The 27,509-nt window shown below is 49.8% G+C and overlaps 1 protein-coding gene across 7 annotated transcripts in view; it reads left to right on the top strand.

The window, feature by feature from the left end:
• Positions 1-25,168, top strand: part of mideasb (mitotic deacetylase associated SANT domain protein b) — a 74,327-nt gene extending 49,159 nt beyond the window's left edge. For all 7 annotated transcript variants that reach the window (XM_086003800.1, XM_086003802.1, XM_086003801.1 and 4 more), the window contains exons 6-13: positions 1,159-1,301; positions 3,419-3,522; positions 3,736-3,811; positions 6,171-6,259; positions 7,485-7,619; positions 11,351-11,533; positions 15,558-15,733; positions 21,869-25,168. In XM_086003800.1, the coding sequence (XP_085859926.1) occupies positions 1,159-1,301; positions 3,419-3,522; positions 3,736-3,811; positions 6,171-6,259; positions 7,485-7,619; positions 11,351-11,533; positions 15,558-15,733; positions 21,869-22,034 (1,072 nt within the window). In that variant the 3' untranslated portion in view covers positions 22,035-25,168. The remainder of the gene's footprint in view (positions 1-1,158; positions 1,302-3,418; positions 3,523-3,735; positions 3,812-6,170; positions 6,260-7,484; positions 7,620-11,350; positions 11,534-15,557; positions 15,734-21,868) is intronic.
• The last annotated feature ends 2,341 nt before the right edge of the window (positions 25,169-27,509 follow it).

The raw sequence follows: 27,509 nt of genomic DNA on the forward strand, positions 1-27,509 counted from the left end.
CCGGGGGCGGGGGGGGAACGGAAAAAGAGAGAGAGCGCGAAAGAGCGACTGCCCCAGCAACCGACAGCACCCTCGGGAATGGAGGGGAGAAGATTGAGGGAGTAACACTGCCCGAGACCATTTCAGTCTTCATGTGGCTTGTACTGATAACCTCACCACTGATGCCCTATTGATGCCTGTAATGATTAAAGGATTCGATGGGGTAGATAGAGAGAAACTATTTCCTCTGGTGGGGGAGTCGAGAACAAGGGGGCCTCACCTTAAAATTAGAGCGAGGCTGTTCAGGGGGTGATGTCAGGAAGCACTTCTTCACACAAAAGGGTAGTGGAAATCTGGAACTCTCTCCCTAAAGGCCGTGGGTCAATTGGAGCTTTCAAGACTGCGACCGCTAGATTTTTGCTGGGGAAGGGTGTCGAGGGATATGGAGCAAAGGTGAGTTAATGGAGTTGAGGTGCAGATCAGCCAAGATCTTATTGAATGGTGGAACAGGCTCGAGGAGCTGAATGGCCTCCTCCAGTTCCTGTGTAAAGAAAACTAGGTAGCAAATGTATTTTCTTTCCCAAAGCATCTACGGAATTCAATTTATAATAAAAACCCATCAATGTGACGTTTACTTAAAAGTCGCCGTTTAAAAAGAAAAATCCTGGCGGGTTGTCTAATTACCAGGAGTTGAAATGTTTCTGCGTTTGCTCAGGGTTGGTTTGGGGGGTGGGGGTGGGCGGGGGGAGTCTCACCACTTTACAGGGTTAGTTTCGGGGGGGGGGTGCGGGAGTCTCTCCACTTTACAGGGTTAGTTTGGCGGGGGGGAGTCTCACCACTTTACAGGGTTAGTTTGGGGGGGGGAGTCTCTCCACTTTACAGGGTTAGTTTCGGGGGGGGCGCGGGAGTCTCTCCACTTTACAGGGTTAGTTTGGGGGGGGGAGTCTCTCCACTTTACAGGGTTAGTTTGGGGGGGAGTCTCTCCACTTTACAGGGTTAGTTTGGGGGGGGGGAGTTTCTCCACTTTACAGGGTTAGTTTGGGGGGGGGAGTCTCTCCACTTTACAGGGTTAGTTTGGCGGGGGGGGAGTCTCTCCACTTTACAGGGTTAGTTTGGCGGGGGGGGGGGGTGGGGGGAGTCTCTCCACTTTACAGCTTTCTCCGTCCCATTCCTCCTCAGGCGGATTAACATGGGCCCACAGTTCCAGGCTGTGATACCCGGGCTGCGGGACAAGTCCCTGGCTGCGTTAGATGCCAACCACGCTGACCTAGTGTTCAAGCCCTGGGAGGGCCAGAAAACCAATTGGCTTACCCAGCAGAGAGGTGAGAATATGTGTTGAAACACCGTTTATTAAATGGCTGCATATGGTGAGGCCACAAGCCCTGGCTAGAATGGAGATGATTGAGTAATTGCCCCCCCCCGTCAATCAGGCCTGGAGACCGCACTCCTGTAAGTGATTGACAGGGATTGATTTTACACACATTGTTTGTATTGTGTTACTCTCCTCCACTCACTGCGTTTTGCTGGAGAAATAATCCTGCTTTTATCGGGAGACTTTGCTGTAGTTTCAGTCATGAGTCCTGTTGCTGTAGTTTGTGGAGACTCTGTTTAAATAGACACTGTTTGCAGAGTAAATAGAGTTTGTTTTCTGTAAAATAGACAGTTTGCTGTGAGTCCTGCTGCAAGTCCTGCCCTGCCTCCAGCTCATTGGCTGAGACAGTGGTGACAATACTCACTTTGTTAGTAAATACATCGTTTGACAACCTTTACTCCCTTGCACTTTGAACCCTCAGCTATTGGGTGCCACTACGTTGCCGGAGGATTTTGTCTTCTGGGGAATGGTGCCATCCAGCAATCGATAAGTAGCTAAATGTGATGTTAAGCCTGGCCAATAATGTGAGCTTCGGCAACGGATCAGTGATATTGGACCAAACAGGCCACAAAAAGCTGCACGTATTGTGACTCGCACCGAGTCCCGTTCACCCATCTTCTCCTCTTCTTAGGCAGTCCCTTGGAACCGAGGATGACTTGCTTCCACATTAAAAATGAGTTTGCAGGTGACTGATGAGTCCAATGCGGGACCTACAGTCTCTGTCACAGGTGGGGCAGACGGTGGTTGAAGGGGCGGGTGGGTGGGGTGCTTGGGTTGATTTGCGCTGCCTGCGCTTGGCTTCCGCTTGCTCCCGGCGAAGAGACTCGAGGTGTTTGGCGCCTTCCCGGATGCTTCTCCTCCACTTTGTGCGATCTTGGGCCAGGGATGCCCAGGTATCGGTGGGGATGTTACACTTTTTCAAGGTGGCTTTGAGGGTGTCCTTGAAGCGTTTCCTTTGCCCACCTGGGGCTCTCTTGCCGTGCCGGAGCTCCGAGTAGAGCGCTTGTTTTGGGAGCCTCTTATTGGGCATGTGGACAATGTGACTCGTCCATCGGAGCTGATCGAGCATGGTCAAAGCTTCGATGCTGGGGATGTTGGCCTGAGCAAGAACACTGATGTTGGTGCGCCTATCCTGCCAATGGATTTGCAGGATCTTGCGGAGGCAGTGCTGGTTCACCCATCACCCCTGTACTCGCTGACCTACACTGGCTCCCGATCCGGCAACGGCTCAGTTTTAAAATTCTCATCCTCATATTCCGATCCCTCCATGGCCTCGCCCCTGCCTATCGCTGTAACCTCCTCCAGACCCACAACCCTTTGTGATCTCTGCGCTCCTCCAATTCTGGCCTCTTGTGCATTCCCGGTTTTCATCGCTCCACCACTGGTGGCCGTGCCTTCAGCTGCCTGGGCCCCCAAGCTCTGGAATTCCCTCCCTAAACCTCGCCACCTCTCTTTCCTTTAAGGCACTCCTTGAAACCTACCCCTTTGACCAAGCTTTTGGTCACCGGTCCTACGATTTCTTTATGTGGCTCGGTGTCAAATTTATTGTCTGATTACACTCCTGTGATGTGAAGCGCCTTGGGACATTTTACTACGTTAAAGACACGATGTAAATGCTAGCTGTTGTTCAAACTCCAGTCTGTGCTGAGCTTGATGCTCCCAACAGAGGCACCAATAGGGGGAGGGCTACAATTGGCCTCGCTGCAATAGGCTCGGGCAGAAGGGAGGCAACAGACAGCCAGGTTCCTTGCTCCTGATCGATGTCCACTGTCTCCTGCTGGAAGGTGTATGAATGAGGAGAGGCGTGGACAAGGCTCCTATGGTCGAATAGCCCACTGCCATTCGCTGTCTGGCCTCACTCACCTCCGAGGTGACCTGCCAGCTGTTCAGTGCCTGACAGGCTAACACCAGCAAAGATTCATCATCTTCAGGAGAGGAGGTAAGGAATTTTTTTGGGGTGTTGGTGGGCGGGGGGTGGGGGGGAAGAGAGAAACCCCGGTCACCCAGAGACGGTGTGTCACTGTTCCCTGTACCTGACGCATACTCTTGTTCGGTTTGCACCTGTAGTGGAGGACCTGATGACACTGGCCTGTTCCAACATTTTACCAGGAGGAGGCACTAACCAGGAACTCACTTTACACTGTCTGCACGCGTCAAAGGGCAACATATTGGTAAGCAGTCCTAAATCTCTGAGTGTGTGTGTGGCCTGTCCCCCTATATAGATGTGTATAATATATACAGTATATATTTCATATAGTGTGTGTATATATATCACACACACACACACACTTTGTATATAATGTGCATGTATATGCGTGTGTATGTATATATTCCTATTTATTTGTTCCCATTGCCCATGTTGTTGTTTTTCTTATCCCCATCAGACGGCCCTGAACATGCTGCTTATTAAAAGGACTCCCCGGGTCAGGAGCAGGGCGCTGGTCAATTACCACTACGCGGGTAAGTGGGAGCCTTTACCCTTATCCTCTGACACTCTACTCGTTTGCTTTCGCACTTTCCTTCTTTTGGGTCCAGGAACTCCGGACGAGAACCAAAACCATGGCTGCGACTCGGCATTATTTCCACCATCTACAAGGCACAAGTCAGGAGTGTGATGGAATACTCTCCACTTGCCTGGATGAGTGCAGCTCCAACAACACTCAAGAAGCTCAACACCATCCAGGACAAAGCAGGCCGTTTGATCAGCACCCCATCCACCACCTTAAACATTCACTCCCTCCACCACCAGCGCACCGTGGCTGCAGTGTGTACTATCTACAAGATGTACTGCAGCAACTCGCCAAGGCTTCTTTGGCAGCACCTCCCAAACCCACGACCTCTTCCACCTAGAAGGACAAGGACAGCAGGCGTATGGGAACACCATCACCTCCAAGTTCCCCTCCAAGCCACACATCATCCTGACTTGGAAGTATATCGCCGATCCTTCATCGTCGCTGGGTCAAAATCCTGGAACTTCCTCCCTAACGGCACACGGACTGCAGCGGTTCAAGAAGGCGGCTCGCCACCACCTTCTTAAGGGCAATTAGGGATGGGCAATAAATGCTGGCCTTGCCAGCGATGCCCACATCCCAGGAACTAATTTTAAAAAAAAAGGGAAGCATCAGTCATCCTTTGTAGACGGTGCAGAGTCAGTATTGACTGTGGAGCAGGCAGTGCTGTCACTGACAGGCGCAGTGAGGCTTCCGCACCTTAACAATGCTGCATGCCTCACAGTCTGGTGTCTGACACTAGTTACAGAGATGTCAGCCATGGCTCAGTGGTAGCACTCTTGAACCTATGACCTTTTGACAGAGAGACAAGTCCCACTCCAGTGACTTGAGCACATGACACTCCAGTGCAGTGCAGTGGGAGTGCTGCACTGTTGGAGGTGCCGTCTTTCGGATGAGCCGTTAAATCGAGGCCCCGACTGCCCCCTCAGGTGGATGTAAAAGATCCCACGACACGATTTTGAAGAAGAGCAGGGGAGTTATCCCCGGTGTCCTGGCCAATATTTATCCCTCAACCAACATAATAAAAAGATGTCATTATCTCATTGCTGTTTGTGGGACCTTGCTGAGTGCAAATTGGCTGCTGCGTTTCCTACATTACAACAGTGACTTCAAAAGTATTTAATTGACTGTAAAGGGCTTTGGGACATCCTGAGGTCATGAAAGGCGCTATAGAAATACAAGTTCTTTGTTTTATTTTCTCATCTGCGCTGATGGACTTTCAATGCCACTTAAATTGTCAATGCAGTCCCTGACGTAAGAAAACTACTAGGCACTTGGTCTAAGCGTTAAACAAAGCTTTAATCAACTGTTTTACAACATGGAGGTCTACTTGTGTCCTTCACTAGTTCCTGTTAAGAATGTCCTGCGCAAGCTGGGCCCGTGCCCGAGTATTTATCCTCTCCCTGGACAGCGCCACCCGCAGGCCGCTCAGTATTATTTCATAAGTCTTTCTTTCATGAATGACTGATTCATGTCAGCCCCATTACCAGCTTTTTGGGAGAGCATCAGGAATAAAAAGCACCGTGCAACGCCTTCGATGCTTCCCTGCCTGTCGTAGTCCTGAGGCGCTCCCCTCACACAACATCTTGCATTTATATAGCGCCTTTAGCGTAGTAAAACATCCCAAGGTGTTTCACAGGAGCGACTATCAAACAAAATTTGACACCGAGCCACTTATGGAAATATTAGGAAAGGTGACCAAAAGGTAGGTTATAAGGAGCATCTGAAAGGAGGAGAGGCGGAGAGGTTTAGGGAGGGAATTCCAGAGCTTAGGGCCTCAGCAACTGAAGGCACGGCCGCCAATGGAGGAGCAATTAGAATAGGGGATGCACAAGAGGCCAGAATTGGAGGAGCGCAGAGATCTGAGGGTTGTAGGGCTGGAGGAGGTTACAGAGCTAGGGAGGGGCGAGGCCACAGAGGGAAGGTCCCGGATGCAGTTTCCGGTCCGTGCGGAGTTACCCAATCACTGTTGAGACGCTGCAATTGGCCTCAGCACCATCCCCTCCCCCCTCCCCTCCCCACCCCCCTGTGGAAAGGGAGGGAGCGGATGAACGAAATCATCCACAAGTCCCCAACGTGCCCCCACTGAGCGCCATGCAAGCGGGACCTGCTGGAAGGAGGCCAAGGACCGGGTTGGGCTCAGGCCGCGCCGACCCACAAGGCGAAACAGCCCGGGAACACTCGGTGACTGCTCGCGGGAACGAGCGGTCACTCAGGCGAGAGGATCGACCGATTAAACCGTGCCCCAGTGAGCGGCCAGAGCCTTTCAAAAAAAACAATATGCCTGACTCGCTTTTTATGATCCACAGGGTCAGATAAGTGGACAGCAGCAGAGAAGATGATGTTCAACAAGGGGCTGATCGCGCACAAGAAGGATTTCTTCCACGTTCAGAAGCTGGTAAGACCCAATGTGCTGCATGCCAAGGTGGAGAGGATGTGTGCCGATTCTGCTGGCATGGAGAGCAGAGAAGGTTAAGGGGAGATTTAATAGAGGAGTTCAAAATTATGAAAGGTTTTGATCGTGTTAATAAGGAGAAACGGTTTCCACTGGCAGGAGGCTCGGTAACCAGAGGACACAGATTTAAGGTAATTGGCAAAAGAACCAGAGGCGACAGGAGAAATATTTTTTTACGCAGCGACTTGTGCTCTGGACTGTGCTGCCTGAAAGGGTGCTGGAAGATTCAATAATGGCCCAGAAATTCGGGTCGGGGGCTTCCCGTGGGTGTAAGCCCCCGACCTGCACTTACCTAGCGCGCCGGCCGTTGAGCTGTGGGCCCACATGGAATTGCGATCCTGGGCCTGCTCCAACTGCCGGCACGCAGTGCTTGCGTATTCCAGGGGCGCAGTTAGTTCGATGTGTCCCCTGGGATCACGTGGGCCATGGGGAGCCAATCGGAGGAGGGAATGCTTCATTCATAAGTTTGACAGGAAGTGCTGTCAAACCTATAAATACTACAAGCCCCAAAACATCACAAACTTCAAATAAATTTTTTAAAAATCACATTTTTTAAATAAACTATAAATTACATGAAGTAACTATTTTAAACAATAATGTAAATTTTTGAAAAATAATTTTATTTCCTAACGGGGCTAAAAATAAACTTACCTTTAAAGTATTTAAAAATAATAAACCTGTGGAAAAAATGTTTTAATTTTAATTAATTCACCACTTACCTTGTAAAAAGCAGGCCTTGCGACTGCTTTTTAAATGTGTAACTTCTGGAGACTTACCTTCCTGGGAAAACCTGCAAAAAAAACCTAAGTTCGATGCGCACGCGCAGCCTCTCCTGCGCACGCGTTCGAACTCTGAACCCCTTCGTTCAGGGGAACGAAAGTGCCGGTTTCCCGCGCATGCGCAGTGCATGCAGGAAACCAGCACTTCCATTGGGCCTATGGGTGAGTACCCCGTGCATACTCACCCGTGGAGACCCGAATTTCTGGGCCATTAACTTTCAAAAGGGAACCGAATATACACTTGAAGGGGAACAATTTACAGACCTATGGGTAAAGAGCAGGGGTGTGGAACAAATTGGAGAGCCTCTTTCAAAGAGCCGGCACGATGGGACAAATGACTCCTTTTCTGTGCTGGGAGATTCTATGATGAGCACCCTTGTGTTTTACAGGTGAAGACGAAGACAGTGGCCCAGTGTGTCGAGTTTTACTACACGTACAAGAAGCAGGTCAAAATTGGCAGGAACGGGGCTTTGATATTCGGTGATGCCAAGAGTGTGGACCAGCCAGTGGGAATTGACAGAAAGGTGAGGCCCGGTTACTTCAGTGGATGTAAAGCACTTTGGGACATCTTGAGATTGTGAAAGGCACTGCAAGAATGCAATTATTTCTTGGTTAGACCACACTTCGAGTACTGTGTATACAAAAAGGTTATAGAATGGCAACTGAATTTCAATACAGATAAATGTGAGGTGGTGCATTTTGGTGGGAAGAATAAGGAGGCCACGTACTGCTTGGAGAATAAGAGTCTAAATGGGGTAGAGGAAGCCACGGTGCACTGTGGGGTGGAGGGAGTGGATGTTTAAGATGGTAGATGCTTTGTCCTGGATGGTGTTGAGCTTCTTGAGTGTTATTGGAGCTGCACTCATCCAGGCAAGTGGAGATTATTCCATCGCACTCCTGTGCCGTAAGTTTATATGAAAGCACAAGTCAGAAGGAGGCCATTCGGCCCGTCGTGCCTGTGCTGGCTCTTTGAAAGAGCAGTCGTGCTCAGTCCCACATCCCCGCTTTTTGTCCCTAACCCTGTAAGTTGCTCATCCTCCAGTACCCGTCCAACTCCCTTTTTAAAATTATTTATGGAATCAGCTTCCATCACCTTTTCAGGTCGAGTGTTCCAGATCCCGACAACTTGGTGAAACAATTTCTCCTCCTCTCCCCTCTAGATCTTTTCCCGATGATTTTAAATCTATGACCTCTAGTTATTGACCCACTCGCCAGAGGGAATAATTTTCTCTATCTACTCCATCAAAACCTCTCATCATGTTGAAAACCTCTATTAGGTCCCCTCTTAACCTTCTCTTCCAAGGAGAACAGTCCGAACTTTCCAACCTCTCCTCATAACTGAAGTCCCTCATCCCTGATCCTGGTAAACCTGCTCTGTACCCTTTCTAAGGCCTTTACATCTGTCCTGAAGTGTAGTTCCCAGAATTGTCCACAATACACCAGCTGAGGCCTAACCGGTTATTTATAAAGTTCTAACATGTTCTCTTTGCTTTTATATTCTATTCCTCTATTTATAAACCTGAATAACCCATGTGCTTTTTGAACCACCTTATCAACTTGCCCTGCCACCTTTTAAGGATTTGTGTATATGGACATCAAGGTCACTCTACAGTTTTCAAAACCTACCTTTGTAGGTAGTGCAGAGGCTTTGGGTCCACTTATCTGACCCTGTGGATCATAAAAAGCGAGAGTCAGGCATATTGTGTTTTTTGAAAGGCTCTGGCCGCTCACTGGGGCACGGTTTAATCGGTCGATCATCTCGCCTAAGTGACCGCTCGTTCCCGCAAGCAGTCACCGAGTGTTCCTGGGCTGTTTCGCCTTAATCGTGTAGGTAGTGCTGCCTCCGCAAGATCCTGCAAATCCATTGGCAGGGTAGGTGCACCAACGTCAGTGTTCTTGCTCAGGCCAACATCCCCAGCATCGAAGCTTTGACCACGCTCGATCAGCTCCGATGGACGAGTCACATTGTCCACATGCCCGATACGAGACTCCCAAAACAAGCGCTCTACTCGGAGCTCCGGCACGGCAAGAGAGCCCCAGGTGGACAGAGGAAATGCTTCAAGGACACCCGCAAAGCCTCCTTGAAAAAGTGTAACATCCCCACTGACACCTGGGAATCCCTGGCCCAAGACCACACAAAGTGGAGGAGAAGCATCCGGGAAGGCGCCGAACACCTAGAGCCTCTTCACCAGGAGCAAGCGCAAGGAGAGCAAGGAGCGCACGTGAACCCAAGCACCCCACCCACCCGCCCCTTCCACCACCGTCTGCCCCACCTGTGACAGAGACTGTAGGTCCCACACCTGCGAACTCATTTTTAATGTGGAAGCAAGTCATCCTCGGTTCCGAGGGACTGCCTAAGAAGGAGAGAAGGAGAGGCTTTGGGGAGTCAGGAAGTGGGACACTCGCCACAGAATACCCAGCCTCTGACCTGCTCTTGTAGCCACAGTATTTATGTGGCTGGTCCAGTTGTGTTTCTGGTAAGTGCGACCCCAAGATTTTGATGGTGGGAGACTCTGGGATGGTAATGCTGTTGAATATCAAGAGGTGATTAGACTGTCTCTTGTTGTAGATGGTTACTGCCTGGCACTTGTGTGGCATGAATGTTACTTGCCACTTCTCTGCCCAAGCCTGAATATAGCCTAGGTCTTGCTGCATGCGGGCACGGGCTGTATATAAACCCGTGAATGGGCCTGGGCTCATCTCATGAGCTAGTGGGTAAAGGCACTACCTGCAGTTGTATTAAGCCATACAAACAGGAATATTCCAGCCTTTGATCTCAGTCTGTACAACAGTGAAGCAATGACAGTTTCCTTCGCTGCTCTTGGGCTTAAAGGGGGAAATACATTGTGGGTCTGACAGGCAAGTCTTCACTGCATTCACCAAGAAATCCACTTACGCTGTGTATTTAAAGAAGAAAGCCTTGCATTTCTACAGCGCCTTTCACAACCTCAGGACATCCCAAAGCGCTTCACAGCCAATGAAGTACTGTTGAAGTGTGGTCACTGTTGTAATGTAGGAAACGTGGCAGCCAATTTGCACACAGCAAGCTCCCACAAACAGCAATGAGATATTTGACCGGATATATCTGTTTTAGTGATGTTGATTGAGGGATAAATATTGGCCAGGACACCGGGGAGAACTCGCCTGCTCCTCTTCAAAATAGTGCTGTGGGACCTTTTACATCCACCTGAGAGGAGAAATGGGGCCTTGGTTTAATGTCTCATCCAAATGACAGTAGCTCTGATAGTGCAGCACTGAAGAGTCAGCCTGGATTATGTGCTGGAGTCTCTGGAGTTGAGACTTGAACCCAGGACCTTCTGACTCGAGAGGGGGGAGCGCGACCACTGAGAGGCTGACACTCCTCCCAACAGTTCTCAACCTTGGAACCATGGCTCCCTCTAATGGAACTTGGCGCAAGGGGACCCTACTCTGAACCAGGTTTCTAATATATTTTAACAAAACAAGAGTTTTTTTTAACCTGGGTCTGATGTGCAGACTCGCTGCCCCTTCACACTCTGCTCCAACATCTTGCATTTATATAGCGCCTTTAACGTAGTAAAAAAAATCCCAAGGCGCTTTACAAGAGCGTTATTGAACAAAATTTGACACCAAGCCAAAGAAGGAGACATTAGTGGTCAAATTGGTAGGTTTTAAATAGCATCTTAAAGTAGGAGAGAGGGGTGGAGAGGCAGAGAGGTTTAGAGAGGGAATTCCAGAGCTTGGAGCCCAGGCAGCTGAAGGCACGGCCACCAATGGTGGGGTGAAGGGAGTGGGGGATGCACAAGAGATCAGAATTGGAGGAGTGCAGAGATCTCGGGGGATTGTAGAGTGGGAGGAGATTTTAGAGATAGGGAGGGACGAAGTCCTGGCAGGATTTGAACACTAGGATGTCAATTTTAAAATCGAGTTGTTGCAGGACCGGGAGCCTGTGTAGGTCAGTGAGCACAGGGGTGATGGGTGAACGGGACTTGGTGCCAGTTGGGACACGGGCAGCAGAGTTTTGGATGAGCTCAAGTTTACGGAGGGTGTAAGATGGGAGGCCGGCCAGGAGAGCACTGGAATAGGCAAGTCTAGAGGTAACGGAGGCATAGATGAGGGTTTCAGCAGTGGCGGAGGCTGGCGCTATTGCAGAGGTTGAAGTAGGCGGTCTTGGTGATGTAGTGGAGACGGGTCGAATACTTAGACCATCGTGCACGCACGCTCGTTACCGCTGTAACCTGGCTCCCTCCTTCAGACTGCACTTTTTTTCCCGCAGGATTCTCTCCCTCGTAGAGCCCGCATTCCTTTCACGGCAGAAGTTAAAAAAGAGTTGGAGGAGGAGGAGGAGGAGGAGGAAGAAGAGGAGGAGGAAGAAGAGGAAGAGGAGGACCGATCAGATCACAAGAAGCTGATCCTAACACAGGCAAAGGTCATAAAGACAGAACGGGACCCAGCATCTGTAAGTTAATCTGGTTTCAGTGAGTTACAGATAGTTAGTCTGGAGGGCATTTATTAATTGTGGTTAAGCTGTGTTTCTTAAAGGAAACTTTCCTTGCAGTGCCTCCGTGGTTCAGTTGGTTACTGTGCTGCCTGAGGTGATACGCAGGTGTACAGACGAGGATCAACCCCGGGATTCTGGGGAATTCACAGATCTGTGTTATGAAGCGCCACAATTGGATGCTGACCAGGGTGGCGAGTAGGGAAAATGTCACACTGACGTAGTTAAAGAGAGGGAAAAGCCTTCCATTTCTACAGCGCCTTTCACACCTCAGGACGTCCCAAAGTGCTTTACAGTTAACGAAGTACTTTTGAAGTGTCGTCACTGTCGGTGTTCCCTGCTAGCTGAGCTTTGTTCTGCGAGGCCGCTTTCTTTCAATGCGCGGTCCCTTTAAATTTCTGCACAAGCGCGGTATTTCCAGTGTAAAAGCTTGCGAGCGGTCTCCGCGGGATCTTTCATGTTACTGCGCAGCCGTGCCCGCACGCTGCTTAGAGGGAACATTGGTCACTGGTGTAATGTGGGAAATGCAGCAGCCAATTTACGCACAGCAAGCTCCCACAAACAGCGATGAGATAATGAGCAGATCATCTGTTTTTAGTGATGTTGGTTGAGGGATAAATATTGGCCCAGGGCACCGGGGAAAACTCCCCTGCTCTACCTTGATCTAGTGCCCTGGGATCTTTTGCATCCACCTGAGAGGGCAAACGGGGCTAACGTCTCATCTGAAAGACGGCTCCGACGACAGTGCAGCACTCCCTCAGTACTGAACTGGGAGTGTCCGCCTAGATTGTGTGCTCAAGTCCCTGGTCTATCAAAGAAGGCCCACTCCAATCAGGGAGACCCTGGGTTGTTCCAAGGTCAGTAAACAAGAGTCAGCACAACAAGGGCCTCTATTAGGGCACCACTAATACACGAAAGAAACACGCGGTCCAATCAAACTAAAAGAATAAACAAAATCCCAACAAAAAGCAAAGGGAACCTTCCCAACTAAAGCAAAATGATGTTCCCAGAGCCTACGAAGCTCTGTACCCTGTGGAGCCCACCAGATATGGAAGGTAGCAAGTGTACCCGTGGACACTGCATGTCCCCTCTCCAGGGCCAGCCAGGCTCGGACAGGACCGCGGGGAGAGGCAAGCAGCTGGAGTGACCACCACCCCCACCCCCACCCCAGCCCTATGGGCCCAGCCTACCCTGGACCTACAAATTGCTGCACCAGCCAGGCTCTCCAGAAGATCCCGCGCCTAACACCTCACCCAACCCCACCCCTAACCCCTCCTCACCCACCCCTACCCTGGCCCCTACACCTCACCCTGCCCCCGCCCCTAACCCACCCCACCCCTCCCGACCCCTAACCCCTCCCCTCACCCACCCCCACCCCTCCCCTCCCCGCACCGAGCAGTCATAGATTGGGAGGATGTGACTAAAGTGTAACTAAATGTTGAGGAACAACCCTTTCAGGTAACTATACAGGGGCTGCAGACTCTCCCGCTGAATATATACATGGGCCACACAAATCTGGAACTCTCTCCTCCAAAAGGCTGTGGATGCTGGGGGTCAGTTTGAGATTTTGAGACTGAGATCGATAGATTTTTGTTTGGTAAGGGTATCGAGGGATATGGAGCTGAGGTACAGCTCAGCCGTGATTTAATTGAATGGAGGAACAGGCTCGTGGGGCTGAGTGGCCCCCTCATGTTCCTAATGCTCCATTTAGGGCTAAGGCACATTGTTGTGGGGGCAGAGGAGAGAGAGCTGCACTCTGCATCTGGCCTGTGCTGATACCTAACCTGGGGGCTGGTAGTGAGAAAGGATATCTGAAATGGAAACGAGTTTCTCTGCCAAGCATAAAGCTGTTTGTAGTATCGCTGACAGTTGAACTTATGAGCACTGCATAGTTAACTATCAACTATCCACCCTGAACAACTACCTATCTAGTCTGTGTGTGAGTCTGCCCTTCCTCAATGTGAGGTTGCCCACGTTCACCAATCCAGCTTTGGACTAGGGTGTCTCCCTCCGAGACACCCTAGTCCACTCCTCTATCACCCCTTCCCCTTCGCCTGGCATCTTCCCGTGCAAGCGCAGGAGATGTAACACCTGCTCTTATACCTCCCCCCTTCCCACTGTCCAGGGCCCCAAACACCCCTTCCAGGTGAAACAGCGATTTACTTGTACTTCTTGCAATTTAGTATACTGTATTCGCTGCTCACGATGCGGTCTCCTCTACATTGGGGAGACCAAACGCAGATTGGGTGACCGCTTTGCGGAACACCTCCATTCAGTCCGTAAGGGGGACCCCGAGCTTCCGGTCGCCTGTCATTTTAATTCACCGCTCCATTCCCACTCGGACCTCACCGTCCTTGGCCTCTTGTATTGTTCCACGGAAGCTCAACGTAAACTCGAGGAACAGCACCTCATCTTCCGATTAGGCACTCTGCAGCCTTCCGGACTCAATATCGAGTTCAACAATTTCAGATCATAACCTCGGCCCCTATTACATTTTTACTTATATTTTTTATCCACACCTTTGTTTTGGTTTTCCACCCCCCCCCCCCCCCCGCCCCCTTTTTTTTCTCTCTTCCCACATGGCAGCTGTCTCCCATTCTGCCAGCGCATTTCATACCTAATCTAGAGCCGTCTTTTGTCTCCACTAGTCCTATCACCATCTCGTCTCGTTTTGAATACCTCTTAATGTCTCTTCTCTTTTGTTCTCTCCCAGCCCGGCCTCTTAATCTATTTCATTCCCTGTGCCTCTTTAGTCTTGATAAAGGGTTTCGACCCAAAACGTTGACTCTAATTTCTCTCCACGGATGTTGCCTGGCCTGCTGAGTTTTTCCACCATTTTCTGTTGTTATTTCAGCTTTGTTTCACATCGGCCTGGAACCGGTTCCTACACGGTCTTGCTGTGCCGCTGTCTGCATCACATATAAACTCTCGCCTCCGAGTCAGGAGGTCGTGGGTTCAAGGCCCACTCCAGGGACTTGAGCACAAAATCCAGGCTGACCCTCCAGTGCGGAGGGAGTGCTGCCCCTTCGGAGGAGCTCTCCTGGTGGCCTGGCCAAAAATGACCCCTCAACCGACAACATTAAAAAGCAGGTTATCTGGTCATAGTCTCATTGCTATTTGTGGGAGCTTGCTGTGCGCAAATTGGCAGCCGCATTACCCATGCTACAACAGTGACACTTCAAAAAAGCGGTGTGTTTTTCTTTCATTCATAGAATTACATAGATGTCCTGAGGTTGTGAAAGGTACTATATACAGGAAACTCTCTTTTAACTGGCACCTAAATATCCGGAAATCTCTCTTAACCGGCAAAATTCAGGAGTAGGTTCAGGTAAGTTTTACTGTATATTAGTGGCCGTGTAACCGGGGTTCCTGGACCTGTGGCCGTGTAACCGGGGTTCCTGCACCTGTGGCCGTGTAACCGGGGTTCCTGGATCTGTGGCCGTGTAACCGGGACTCCTGCACAAGTGACGTGTAACCGGGGCTCCTGCACCTGTGGCCGTGTAACCGGGGTTCCTGCACCTGTGGCTGTGTAACCGGGGTCCCTGCACCTGTGGCCGTGTAACCGGGGTCCCTGCACCTGTGGCTGTGTAACCGGGGCTCCTGCACCTGTGGCCGTGTAACCGGGGTCCCTGCACCTGTGGCCGTGTAACCGGGGCTCCTGCACCTGTGGCCGTGTAACCGGGCTCCCTGCACCTGTGGCCGTGTAACCGGGACTCCTGGATCTGTGGCCGTGTAACCGGGACTCCTGCACAAGTGCCGTGTAACCGGGGCTCCTGCACCTGTGGCCGTGTACAGGGCTCTCGTACCTTGGTAAGTATACCTCTCTGTAATCCGGACTTTTTGATCAACCGGCACCATGCCGGTCCTGTCGGTGCCGGATAAAAAGGAGTTTCCTGTACATGCGAGTCCTTTCTTTACATACTTCTAGGAGAGTTACACCTCACTGATCAGCCTCGCCCTGCTCTTTCTCTTTCCTTTGATGCAGTCCCAAGATGTTCACCTGCGGAAGAGTCACGACCCCACGTACCGATGCAGCTACAGACCGCAACAGCCGGCATCACCACGCGCGCCGTCCAGGAGCGAGCGGGCGCAGTCGGGCGCCTCGGCCAAACACGGCAAGCAGAGTCAAGAAAACATCTTCCCTTGCAAGAAGTGTGGGAAGTAAGTGGAGGTTTATGGGTCAAAGGCTGAGGCATTTGTGCCGCACGTTTAGCGATCCTCGCGTCCCCAAGGAGGGGTTTAGTTTTCACCCAAGTGGCCATTCCTCAAACCTATGCTGGCGAGCTGTTCAATTGAGTGTTGCATCGCGGCCAAACCTAATCCCGTCCTCGCTCGATGTCCGCACGTTCACTACCAGCCAATGGAAGGCAGATGGCTCCAATTGGAGAGCCAGCTCTGACACAGGATCGATGGGCCAAATGGCCTCATCGCCTATAAATTGCATGATTCTAGGAAACCTGCCTGAGACTTAACTGGTCATTGGTTATCGACCAAGATTTCTTCAATCCCTTTATCGCCCACGGGTACTGTGGCCAAGTGCCGTACTCCTGGCGCAAGTCTGACTTGCGCAAACGGGGCGGCTGATCTAACTTTGACCTTCCTGGCTCGGTTTCAGTCTCTGCATTTGCTCAAAAAAAGATTATTTTTATAATATAGGATCAGTGCAAAGTATTACATAAGAATGTATAGCACAGAAAGAGCCCAACTGGTCCATGCCAGTGTTTATATTCTACAAACAGAATCGTCCACATTACAGGATGTAAGGAGCCCATTTGGCCCATTGATCCTGTGCCAATGCTAGCCCTTCATCCGGATCTGTCTGCTGTAATCCTCTCGCTCTGCCCTTTCCCCATATTCTGCTGTTTCAAATCCTGATCCAAATCTCTTTTAAATGACGCTCTCTCTGCTTCCGTAGCCACTTACGGCAAAGAGTTCCTTGTGTGAAAAGATTTCCTTTTATCTTCCCCCTTCATTTATCTCATTGAAACTTATAAATTCTGACAGGACTGGACAGACTAGATGCAGGAAGAATGTTCCTGATGGTCGGTGAGTCCAGAACCAGGGGTCACAGTCTAAGGATAAGGGGTAGGCCATTTAGGACAGAGATGAGGAGGAATTTCTTCACCCAGAGAGTGGTGAACCTGTGGAATTCTCTACCACAGAAGGCAGCTGAGGCCAATTCATTAAATATATTCAAGAAGGAGTTAGATATATTTCTTAAGGCTAAAGGGATCAAAGGATATGAGGAGAAAGCAGGGACAGGGTACTGAATTTGGATGATCAGCCATGATCTCATCGAATGGCGGAGCAGGCTCGAGGGGCCGAATGGCCTACTCCTGCTCCTATCTTCTATGTTTCATTCTTCTAGTGATTATCCCGGCAGTCTGTGCCCCCTTGTTACCAACCTGGCAACCAGTGGAACTGCCCTTTCATCATTTTGAAAGCTTCTTTACATTCCCCTCTTTAACCTTCTCTATTCTAGTGCAAAAGCCCCGATTTTTAAAGCCTTTCTTTGTAACTATGACCTCTCATTCCTATATCTAGTAAATCTTTGCTGTAACCTTTCCGTGGCTCTGATTGCCTCCCTAGGGTGGTGTGCCCAGAACGGTACCCTTTCAAAGAGCCGGCACAGGTACGATGGGCCGAATGGCCTCCTGGTGCTGCTTCCCCATCTCTGTAACCTCTTCTTCCATCTCTACAACCCTCCCAGATCTCTGCGCTCCTCCAATTCTGGCCCCTTGTGCATCTTCCTGATTTTAATCGCTCCACCACTGGCGGCCGTGCCTTCAGCTGCCTAGGCCCTAAGCTCTGGAATTCCCTCCCTAAACCTCTCCGCCTCGCTCTCCTCCTTTAAGACGCTGCTTAAAATCTACCCCTTTGACCAAGCGTGTCCTAAGATCTCCTTATGCGGCTCGGTGTGAGAATTTTTTTTGAAAACACTCCAGTGAAGCTTCTTGAAGCGTTTTACTATGATAAAGGCGCTATATAAATGCCCGTCGTTGTTGTATGATTTTATGATCACTTGGGTTTTACAGAGAGTTAAGACTTACAGAAGGACACAATTTTTTTTTTAAATGTGCTATTTAAAATGGGGTTTGTATAAATCCTAAATATATACTTGGTATACTGGAAAAATATATCACCGACTAGTTTTCCACTGGGCAACCTGGATACTCCAACTTCTCTACTTGTAGGTAGCCACAGTGCCCCCACGTGGCAGACATTGGTTATGACATGGGAACAGGAGGAGGCCATTCAGCCCCTCGGGCCTGTTCCGCTATTCAGTTAGATTGTGGATGATCTGTTCCTCGACCCCGTTTACTCGCCTTTGCTTCATATCCCCTGATTACCTTCTGCACCAAAAATCAATCAATCTCAGTCTTGAAAGCTCCAGTTGTCACTCAGCATCCACAGCCTTTTGAGGGAGAGAGTTCACTATGCTTTGTGTGAAGTGCTTCCTGACATCGCCCCTGAACGGCCTGGCTCTAATTTAAGATTGTGCCCCCTTGGATTCCCCCATCAGAGGCAATAGTTTCTCCCTATCTACCCTATTGAATCTTTTAATTATTTTAAACACTTTGATCAGATCATCCTATAAATCTTCCAAACTCAAGGGAACACAAACCAAGTTTACGCAACCTGTCCTCATAATTTAACACTTTAGGCCCCTGTATCATTCTTGTGAATCTGTGCTGCTCCCCCTCCAGCATATCCTTCCCGAGGTGCGGTGCCCAGAACTGAACACAGTGCTCCAAATGGGGTCTGACCAGAGCTGGCACAGGCTCATAAAAGCTGACCACTTAACAATAGGGCCTACGAATAATGACGGACAGGTAAAGACCCTCTGGTCCATCCAGCCTGTCTCACACAATTGCGATACCCTGTGTATCACAATATATACACTCCCCACCCCACCCAAAACCACGGGATCTCCTGGGAGAGGCGATAAACCAGGTAAAAACCCAGGCCAATTTAGGGGGGGGAAATCTTGGAAATTCCTCTCCGACCCAACTAGGTGATCGAAACTAGTCCAGGATCACTGACTCTGACTATGTAACGTTACCAGGTTCCCACCTTCTCTAAGAGGTGATCTCCGCCCCCAGCCAGAAACTGGTCCAGCTCTCGCTTGAAGGAATTCAGCGAATTGCTGTCCACCGCAGGAGCCCGCAGCCTGTTCCCGAGGTCCACTATTCTCTGGGAAAAGAACCACCTCCTGACATCTAACCTAGATCTGGCCTTCCACAACTTTAAAAAACCGCTGGTCCTCCCTAACCTATTTAATCGGAACACACTGTGAGCTCAAACACAAAGGCCGCGAATTTGCCGGCGCTTGGAGGTGGGTCCGCTGTCAAAATAGCAAAGATTGACAGCAGGCAGGAAACCCACTGTCAGCCCGCCTCCACGCGAGTCTCCCAGGTGTCGGGTCGGTCAGCAGAGAACTGACTCGACATACAAGCGGCGGGGGAGACAATTGAGCTCATTAAATGGCTTGTTAAAAGCCAATTTAATACTATTTTGAGGCTTCCTTGCAATTTTACCTTCTCCCCCACGGGTTACCCGCTGCTCGGGGAGCACGCCAGCTCACCCTGGCATGTGTTGAGTCTGCTCTGATGTATCTGATAAACTGACAGCTGCAGAAGTGGTGTAAAGGATGCCATGTTGCAGATGATCAGTTTCAGAGCGCAGAAACTGTTGGTTACTGCATTTTTAATACATAGAGATTTATTTAGCTTGCAAGTGTTTAAATCCAACTGTATAATCAATGCCACCTCATTGGGACAACCTCTCCACCATTGACATTGCTTCTGTCATCTCACCTGCAGCTGCCATCTATTGCAGCAACATCGGAGCCATTGAAAAAACCAGACCTTGGTCCTCCGAATCCTTCCACGATCAGCCCCAACACCAACATCACCAGGCACACCAACATTACCAACCTCACCACCAACCTGATGCTGCACAGGGCATCAGCACCCAAAAACATTGCTGCCCGGGAGGCCAGCGATGGCATCACCATGGCCAGATTTTCTTCACTTGACGCTGTGAACTCTGGCTGCCACATGATGCGCCAGGTTGACACCAGCACCGTGAAGCATCCCTTTAATGTCCGAGCCATTCCATGCACACTCATCACTATAGTTGGGGAGGGGGAGGGAGTTATGACTGAACATTCACTGGAACTCAGTAAGACACTTCTCAAGGTGCGCTCAGATCTGTCCAATAAGGGGCAGTGTTGGAAAAATAGATTTCACTGTATGACAACACAATACCAGAAACTTCACATGGACATTGGCTAAACCTCTCAAGTGCCTACCCTTGTGTATTGTTAGTTGGTATGCTTGCAGTAGGATGAGGGCGAGTGTGAGGGGTGGCTAGTGAGATGGGGAAGTGATAATGTAGATAGAGAGGGATGGGTGGAGGTGCAAGGTAAGTTGGTGTGAGTAAGGATGTGCAGGAGAAGGGTAGGGAAGGCAGTGATGGGGATGTGTTGAGTGGCACAGCAGGGTGAGTTTGAGTGTGACTTTGCAGCAATGTTTTGTGATCTACTGAGATCATTGAAAGATTGGCGCCACTGCAGCCAGGGACCCCTGACGACATCCCTGTATTTGCCCTCCTGTGCAATGTGCAACCAGGCTGCGTTGGTGTCCTGGGGAGGTCTCTTCCACCCTTGGAAGGGAAGAGAACCTCCCTGCATGCTGTGACTCCCTCCATAAGCATATAGAGGGAGTCACTGGAAACATTGCAACATAGAAGATAGGAGCAGGAGTAGGCCATTCGGCCCCTCGAGCCTGCTCCGTCATTCAATGCGATCATGGCTGATCATCCAAATTCAGTACCCTGTCCCTGCTTTCTCCCCATATCCCTTGATCCCTTTAGCCTTAAGAAATATATCCAACTCCTTGAATATATTTAATGAATTGGCCTCTACTGCCATCTGTGGTAGAGAATTCCACAGGTTCACCACTCTCTGGGTGAAGAAATTCCTCCTCATCTCTGTCCTAAATGGCTTACCCCTCATCCTTAGACTGTGACCCCTGGTTCTGGACTCCCCGACCATCAGGAACATCCTTCCTGCATCTAGTCTGTCTAGTCCTGTTAGAATTTTATGAGTTTCAATGAGATTCCCTCTCATTCTTCTAAACTCCAGTGAGTACAAGCCCAATCAACCCAATCTCTCCTCATACGTCGTTCCTGCCATTCCAGGTATCAGCCTGGTGAATCTTCGCTGCACTCCCTCCATGGCAAGAACATCCTTCCTCAGATAAGGCGACCAAAACTGCACACAATACTCAATGTGGTCTCACCAAAGCCCTGTACAACTGCAGCAAGATATCCTTGTTCCTGTACTCAAACCCTCTCGCTACGAAGGCCAACATACCATTTGCCTTCTTAACCGCCTGCTGCACCTGCATGCTTGCCTTCAGCGACTGGTGCACAAGGACACCCAGCTCTCGTTGCACTTCCCCTTCTCCCAATCTATTGCCATTCAGATAATAATCTGCCGCCTTGTTTTTGACACCAAAGTGGATAACCTCGCATTTATCCACGTTGTATTGCGTCTGCCATGCTTCTGCCCAATCACCCAACCTATCCAAATCATCCTGGAGTTTCTCTGCATCCTCCTCACAGCACACACGCCCACCCAGCTTTGTGTCATCTGCAAACTTGGAGATATTACATCTAGTTCCCTCGTCCAGATCATTAATATATATTGTGAATAGCTGGGGTCCAAGGACCGATCCCTGCGGTACCCCACTAGTCACTGCCTGCCACTCGGAAAAAGAGCCGTTTATTCCAACTCTTTGCTTTCTGTCTGCCAACCAGTGCTCTATCCAAGTGAATACCTTGTCCCTCATTCCCTTGTCTGAATTCCTGATCAGAAAGGGCCAGAAAAGGCCCATCAAAGCTTGCCTCAGACCCCCCAGCGACACTGTCTCCTGGGAGAGGTGAAAAAAAAACTTCTGGCCATGATAGAAATACAGGAACAGGAGGAGGCCACTCGGCCCCTTGAGCCTGCTCTGCCATTCAGTTAGACCACGGCTGATCTGGACCTCAACTCCATTGCTCCATTTCGCTTACCTCACAAAAATCTACCGACCTCAGGTTTGAAAGCTGTAACTGACCTCCAGCATCCACAGCCTTTTGAGGGAGAGAGTTTCAGATTTCCACCACCCTTTAGGGAAAAATTCTGCAGAATTCCTTGTTGACTCCGTAAAGGGAGCTCCAAGGGTCTGATGCCAACTTGGTCAGGAGCACAGTTTGAGACTGACCTCTGACCTGATCTTTCTGTTCCAGGGTTTTCTTCAAAGTGAAGAGTCGGAGCGCTCACATGAAGAGCCACAGCGTGCAGGAGAAGAAGCAGAGGGAGGCGGAGCTGAAGAGCCACGTAGCGGCGGAGGAAGAGCGGACAAAGGGGCACGAGGAGTACGACGATTATTACTATTGCTACCAGGACATGTAGCGGAGGCGACAAAATCGGGCTCCCCGCACTGCCGTGCATGGAACTTCGAGCAACCACTGAACCTCAAAAACATCGGACGCCACGCGCGGTCTCGCTGGGACTGGCCTGCTGATGTCGACAGGAGGGGTGGTGCTGGGCGTAACTCCCCTGGATAGCTCCAACTGCGTCTCTTTGTCGTCGTCCCGCCCCCAATCCCACCCTCGCCAAACAGACAAGGGGGGAGTGTGGAGGCCGTTTCTCACCCCAGGCCGGATTGCTTGACGGGCAATAGACTGAAGCAGCAACAACACTGGTGACCGAAGGGGGGCCGAATCTCTGTTACACGTTGGAAAACCACTCGCACTTTTTAAAAAAGATTGTTGTCCAGTCGATGGAACGCTCTCCACAGCTCACCGTTTCCTTTTTATTTACAGTCGCCCAACAGGGTTCCTGCACAGATTCAGAGATTTCCCGGGAGCCCGGAAAGTGTTGCACATTAGTTAAGTGTAGAATGCCGAATCTTGTCGTGTCACTCGGCAGAAACAGGCTGTAAACATATATTCAGCTTAAAGGAATCACTATATTCCACTTTTACATCTACTCAGACAGAATGAAGTTGCATGTCTTTGGGCTGCAGTATTAGAATTGGACAGCCAGTTTAAAACACCTGGGCCTAGAAATTCAGTGGGCCTTGCGCCCACTTAGCGCCTAAAGAGGTCTTTTGCGCCGGCGGGGTGGTAGCGCGGAAATTGAGTGCAGCGGTATTGGCGGCGGTAGCCGTTAGCGCTGCGCCGGGACCGATGACGTCATCGGTGTGCGCGGTGGCCCGTAACGCCCCGAAACCGCGCCGATCCCCATATTTATTTGCGCCCACCTCCTCCGAAGCGGGCGCAAACAGCGAACAGAAAACGGGGCCGTCCTGCTGCCATAGTGGGGCGCTTTAAAGCTGAAGGTGCGGCCGGCCGCTTTTTCGGCGGCCGCCTGCCCGCACCTCCTTCCCCGGCCTCCTCCACCCCCCCCCCCCCCCGCGGCATTGCCGGCTGGTTTCCGTGGAGCCCGGCACTTCTCCGTTGTGCCGGGCTCTTTTGCCGGCACTCGCGATCGGGGCTCCGGCCGTTGCAGGCACCTCCCCCTTAAGAGAAGGAGGAGGCCTGCAGTACCGCAGCCTGCCGCACCGCATCGGGTGGCGCTGCGGCAACTAGCGCGCCGATATTCAGTTGCAGCGCCCCAAACGGAGGCGGGCACACCCTGGTATAGCGCCCGCTTCCGAATTGGGGCGCAGAAGACGAATATACGGCGTGCGCTAATGCCTCCCCGCCCAGCGCTAACTTTTGGGCGCGAGCGAGCTGCCCGCGCCCAAGTGAATTTCTAGGCCCTGGTTTACACAGTTAGACTAATTGAGTTTGGTGTTTCATTTGAAACCTGGTTCTGGCACACAGATTCGGGCTCTGGAGACTCCGAGCTGCCTTGTTCCTCAGTAAGCTGTCTCCAATGATCTGTTTCACTGCATATACTCACTCACCAGTGATCATGGAAGACGCTGAGACTCTCCTGGCCATTGTTACGATATTTTGTTCCCAATACTTAGGACTCAAATCGTTCAGCTTCCATAGTGCCCAGGCACAGCACAGTCCAAAACGACACTGCCGTCCTCTCTGGTGAGCTTTCACCCGAGGAATGCGGAGTGTGAGATTGTGCGAGACACCGGCCGCTATGAGATGAAATGCTGGGTACTTTAGAATCCCGTTACCTTCCCACCCTCCCAACACCTGAAGTTTACAGAGAGTGTATTCTGGACTCCTAACCTCACCCAGGAAATAATCCAGTCCAATTATCCCCCCCACCCCGCTTCCTTCCTCAAAACTCTTGCCGCGAGGCATCTCCACTGGTGTCATCAACCCCGAGGTGCCCTGGCCCAGCGCCCGGGCACATACCCTACCCTTGTCAGAGAATCTTGCAGCGCAGAAAGAGTCCACTCGGCCTGTGGTGCCTGTGCCCCATTGCAGTTGATGCAAGTAAGGAAATCTTCAGGTTGGCCCAGTCCCTGGCACAAGCCCCTTCAAAACAATCGCGACTGATGAGTTGCCGGCGGCGCTAAATCCGTGGAAAATGCTCCACTGCCACCGCCAACTCTTTTTAAAAAAAAAAAAAAAAAATCACATTTCCTCAATCGGTGTTTATTCAAAGTGAATTATAATAAATGACGGCAGCGGGAGGCACAACAAATGAGCATCATTTGCACTCTTTTATTCCCCCCCACTCCCCCCAAAAAGGAAGGGGGTAAACTCCCGTCGCCCAGTCCTGAACCGGGCCAGGCGGCTGGACCTTTGGTGGCTGTGCTCCAGCTGGGTTGCCAACTCTGGCTGGACATATTCTTGGAGGTTTCATCACATGCCAGACTGCCTCCCCCCACCCGCCCCCCCCCATTTATGCCCCTGTACTTTTTCTCCCAGAGTTGCTGGCAGCAGCGTCTAAGAGATTAATCTTTAATTCCCGGAGATTCCAGGACAGTCCTGAAGGATTGGCAACCCTACGCGTACCGACACACTTGCACAAGTTGTAGAACATTTGTTATTTAATATTAAAAAAATAAAAGTACAATTGAATAGGATTGCTTTCGAGATTCCCGGGTGTCCAGCCCTTAAGCTGGGACACCCCAATCCTTTTAACCTTAAAAGCTCCTTCAATGTGGTACTGCAGCTTTCTCTCATTTTGCCACTGTACATACAGCACGAGGAGTAACTCTATAAACCGGCGCTACAGCTGTGGCTGTCTGCACTGAATTTAGCAGCCTGTTTTACCATGGGCCTTGTACATATATATAAAAATAGATGACATTATTTATTCCTACTCTGTTTATTTGGTTTTTGTATAAACCTTTTAAGATTTGTAATGTGGTTGATTTTAGCAAGGCTGGCCTGTACAATGTTTTCTGTGAATGGTTTTGTACATTTTTTTTGTTTCTTTTCAACAACCCCTCTACCCCTGCCCTTTTAAAGCTTGTTCAAACCGGGCGACAGGCAGTTAGGACCCCTTGTCACATGCTGAAAACATCAGTCCTTCTGCAATGTAATATTTGTATTTTATTTTGTATCACTGACTCGACACTTTGTTTTACAAAGAAGAGATTGTAAATATACCATCATTGAATGGAACCGTTGTTGGGTTTTATTTTTTAAAAGCGAGGAAGGTTTTTGTTCAAGCGGATCTGTCCGCAGATCAAGAAAAGTTAAGAATTTATATCGAGTCTTTGACGTCCCAAAGCGCTTTACAGAAAGTACTTTTCGAAGTGTAGTCACTGTTGTGATGTAGGAAACGTGGCAGCCAGCTCCCACAAACCGCAGTGAGGTACATCGCCGGATAATCTGTTTGTGATGTGGGCTGAAAGATAAATAGTGGCCAGGGCGCACTCTCCTGCACTTTCTTCATATGGTGCTGTGGGATCTTTTACGTCCACCTGGAGAGGGATGACGGGGCCTCGGTTTAACGTCTCATCCGAAAGACGGCACCTCCGACGGTGCAGCGCTCCTGCACTCGAGTGCCAGCCTGGAGTTGTGCTGAAGTCTCGAGTGGGACTTGAACCCACGACCTTCTGACTCAGGCGAGCGTGCTGCCCACTGAGCCATGGCTGACACCTCGTGTGTTTACTGTATACTGGGGGAAGGGGGAGAAACAGGAGAGCGGCCCAGCCACAAGTAGCTCTCCCTATATAAGCCTACTTGTCATTAAAAAAAAAAAAATCACTGTGTTGAGCTATTGAATCGAAGAATTTTGGAACTGCAGTCTAAAAAAATGATAATTAAAGAACACACTCCAATGTTTAGAGGGAAAAAATAACGGCCCCAAATTTGTTCCGAACCCGATGAGGAAGGAAGCAGTGCTGTATCTAGTTCTAGGGAATTAAGTGGGGCATGTTTCAGTGGGGGAGCATTTGGGGAACAGTGATCACAATATCATTAGGTTTAGAGTAGTTATGGAACAGGACAAACAAGGAAAAATCAAAATGTGAAAATACTCAACTGGAGGAGAGCTAATTTCAGTGAGTTGAAAAGGGAACTGGACCAGGTGGATTGGAATCAAAGATTGGCGGGTAAAACAGTACATGAGCAATGGGAGGCCTTCAAAGGGGAGATAGTTTGGGTACAGATTAGACATTCCCATGAGGGGAAAAGGAAGGGCATTTAAAGCTAGAGCTCCCTGGATGACTAAAAATTTACAGATTAAAATGAAACAGAAAAGGAGGCTTATGATAAATGTCGGGTTCATAATTCAGTAGAGAACCAAGCTGAATGCAAAAAGTACAGAGGGGAACTGAAAAAGAAAATAGGAGGGACAAAGAGAGAGAATGAGAATAGATTAGCAGGAAACATAAAAGGAAACCCAAAAGTCTTTTATAAACATATAAATTGTAAAAGGGTAGTCAAAGGAAAGGTGGGGCCGATTAGGGACCAAACAGAAGGTCTTTTTGTGGAGGCAGAGGGCATGGCTGGGGTACTAAATGAGTACTTGGCATCTGTCTTCACTAGAGAAGAGGATGCAGCCAATGTTGCAGTAAAGAAGGAGGTAGAGAAATTGCATAGGATAAAAATAGATACAGGATGTACTTAAAAAGTTGGCAGCGCTCAAAGTAGAAAAGTTGGGATGCATCCTAAGTTTCTGAGGGAAGTAAGGGTGGAAATAACAGAAGCTCTGATTACAATCTTAGAGCATAAGAACATAAGAAATAGGAGCAGGAGTAGGCCATTTGGCCCTCCGAGCCTGCTCCGCCATTCAATAAGATCATGGCTGATCATCTACCTCATCTCCACTTTCCTGCACTATCCCCCATATCCCTTGATTCCTTTAATACCTAAATATCTATCGATCTCTGTCTTGAATATACTCAATGACTGAGCCGCCACAGCCCTCTGGGGTAGAGAATTCCAAAGATTCCCCACCCTCTAAGTGAAGACATTTTTCCTCATCTCAGTCCTAAATGGCCGACCCCTTATTCTGAGACTGTGACCCCTGGTTCTAGACTCCCCAGCCAAGGGAAACATCCTCCCTGCATCTACCCTGTCAAGCCCTGTAAGAATTTTGTATGTTTCAATGAGATCACCTCTCATTTTTCTAAACGCCAGAGAATATAGGCCTAGTCTACTCGACCTCTCCTCTTAGGACAATCCCCCCATCCGAGGAACCAGTCTGGTGAACCTTCGTTGCACTCCCTCTATGGCAAGTATATCCTTCCTTAGGTAAGGAGACCAAAACTGTACACAATACTCCAGGTGTGGTCTCACCAGGGCCCTATATAATTGCAGTAAAACTTCTTTACTCTTATACTCAAATCCTCCTGTAATAAAGGCTAACATACCATTTGCTTTCCTAATTGCTTGGTGTACCTGCATGTTAACTTTCAGTGATTTGTGTACAAGGACACCCAGGTCCCTCTGAACTCCAACATTTCCCAATCTCCCACCATTTAAAAAATACTCTGCTTTTCTGTTTTTCCTAGCA

This window comes from Somniosus microcephalus, chromosome 12 (genome assembly GCF_052327205.1).
Source record: "Somniosus microcephalus isolate GS21.2 chromosome 12, FLI_Smic_1.0, whole genome shotgun sequence".
Lineage (NCBI taxonomy): Eukaryota > Metazoa > Chordata > Chondrichthyes > Squaliformes > Somniosidae > Somniosus > Somniosus microcephalus.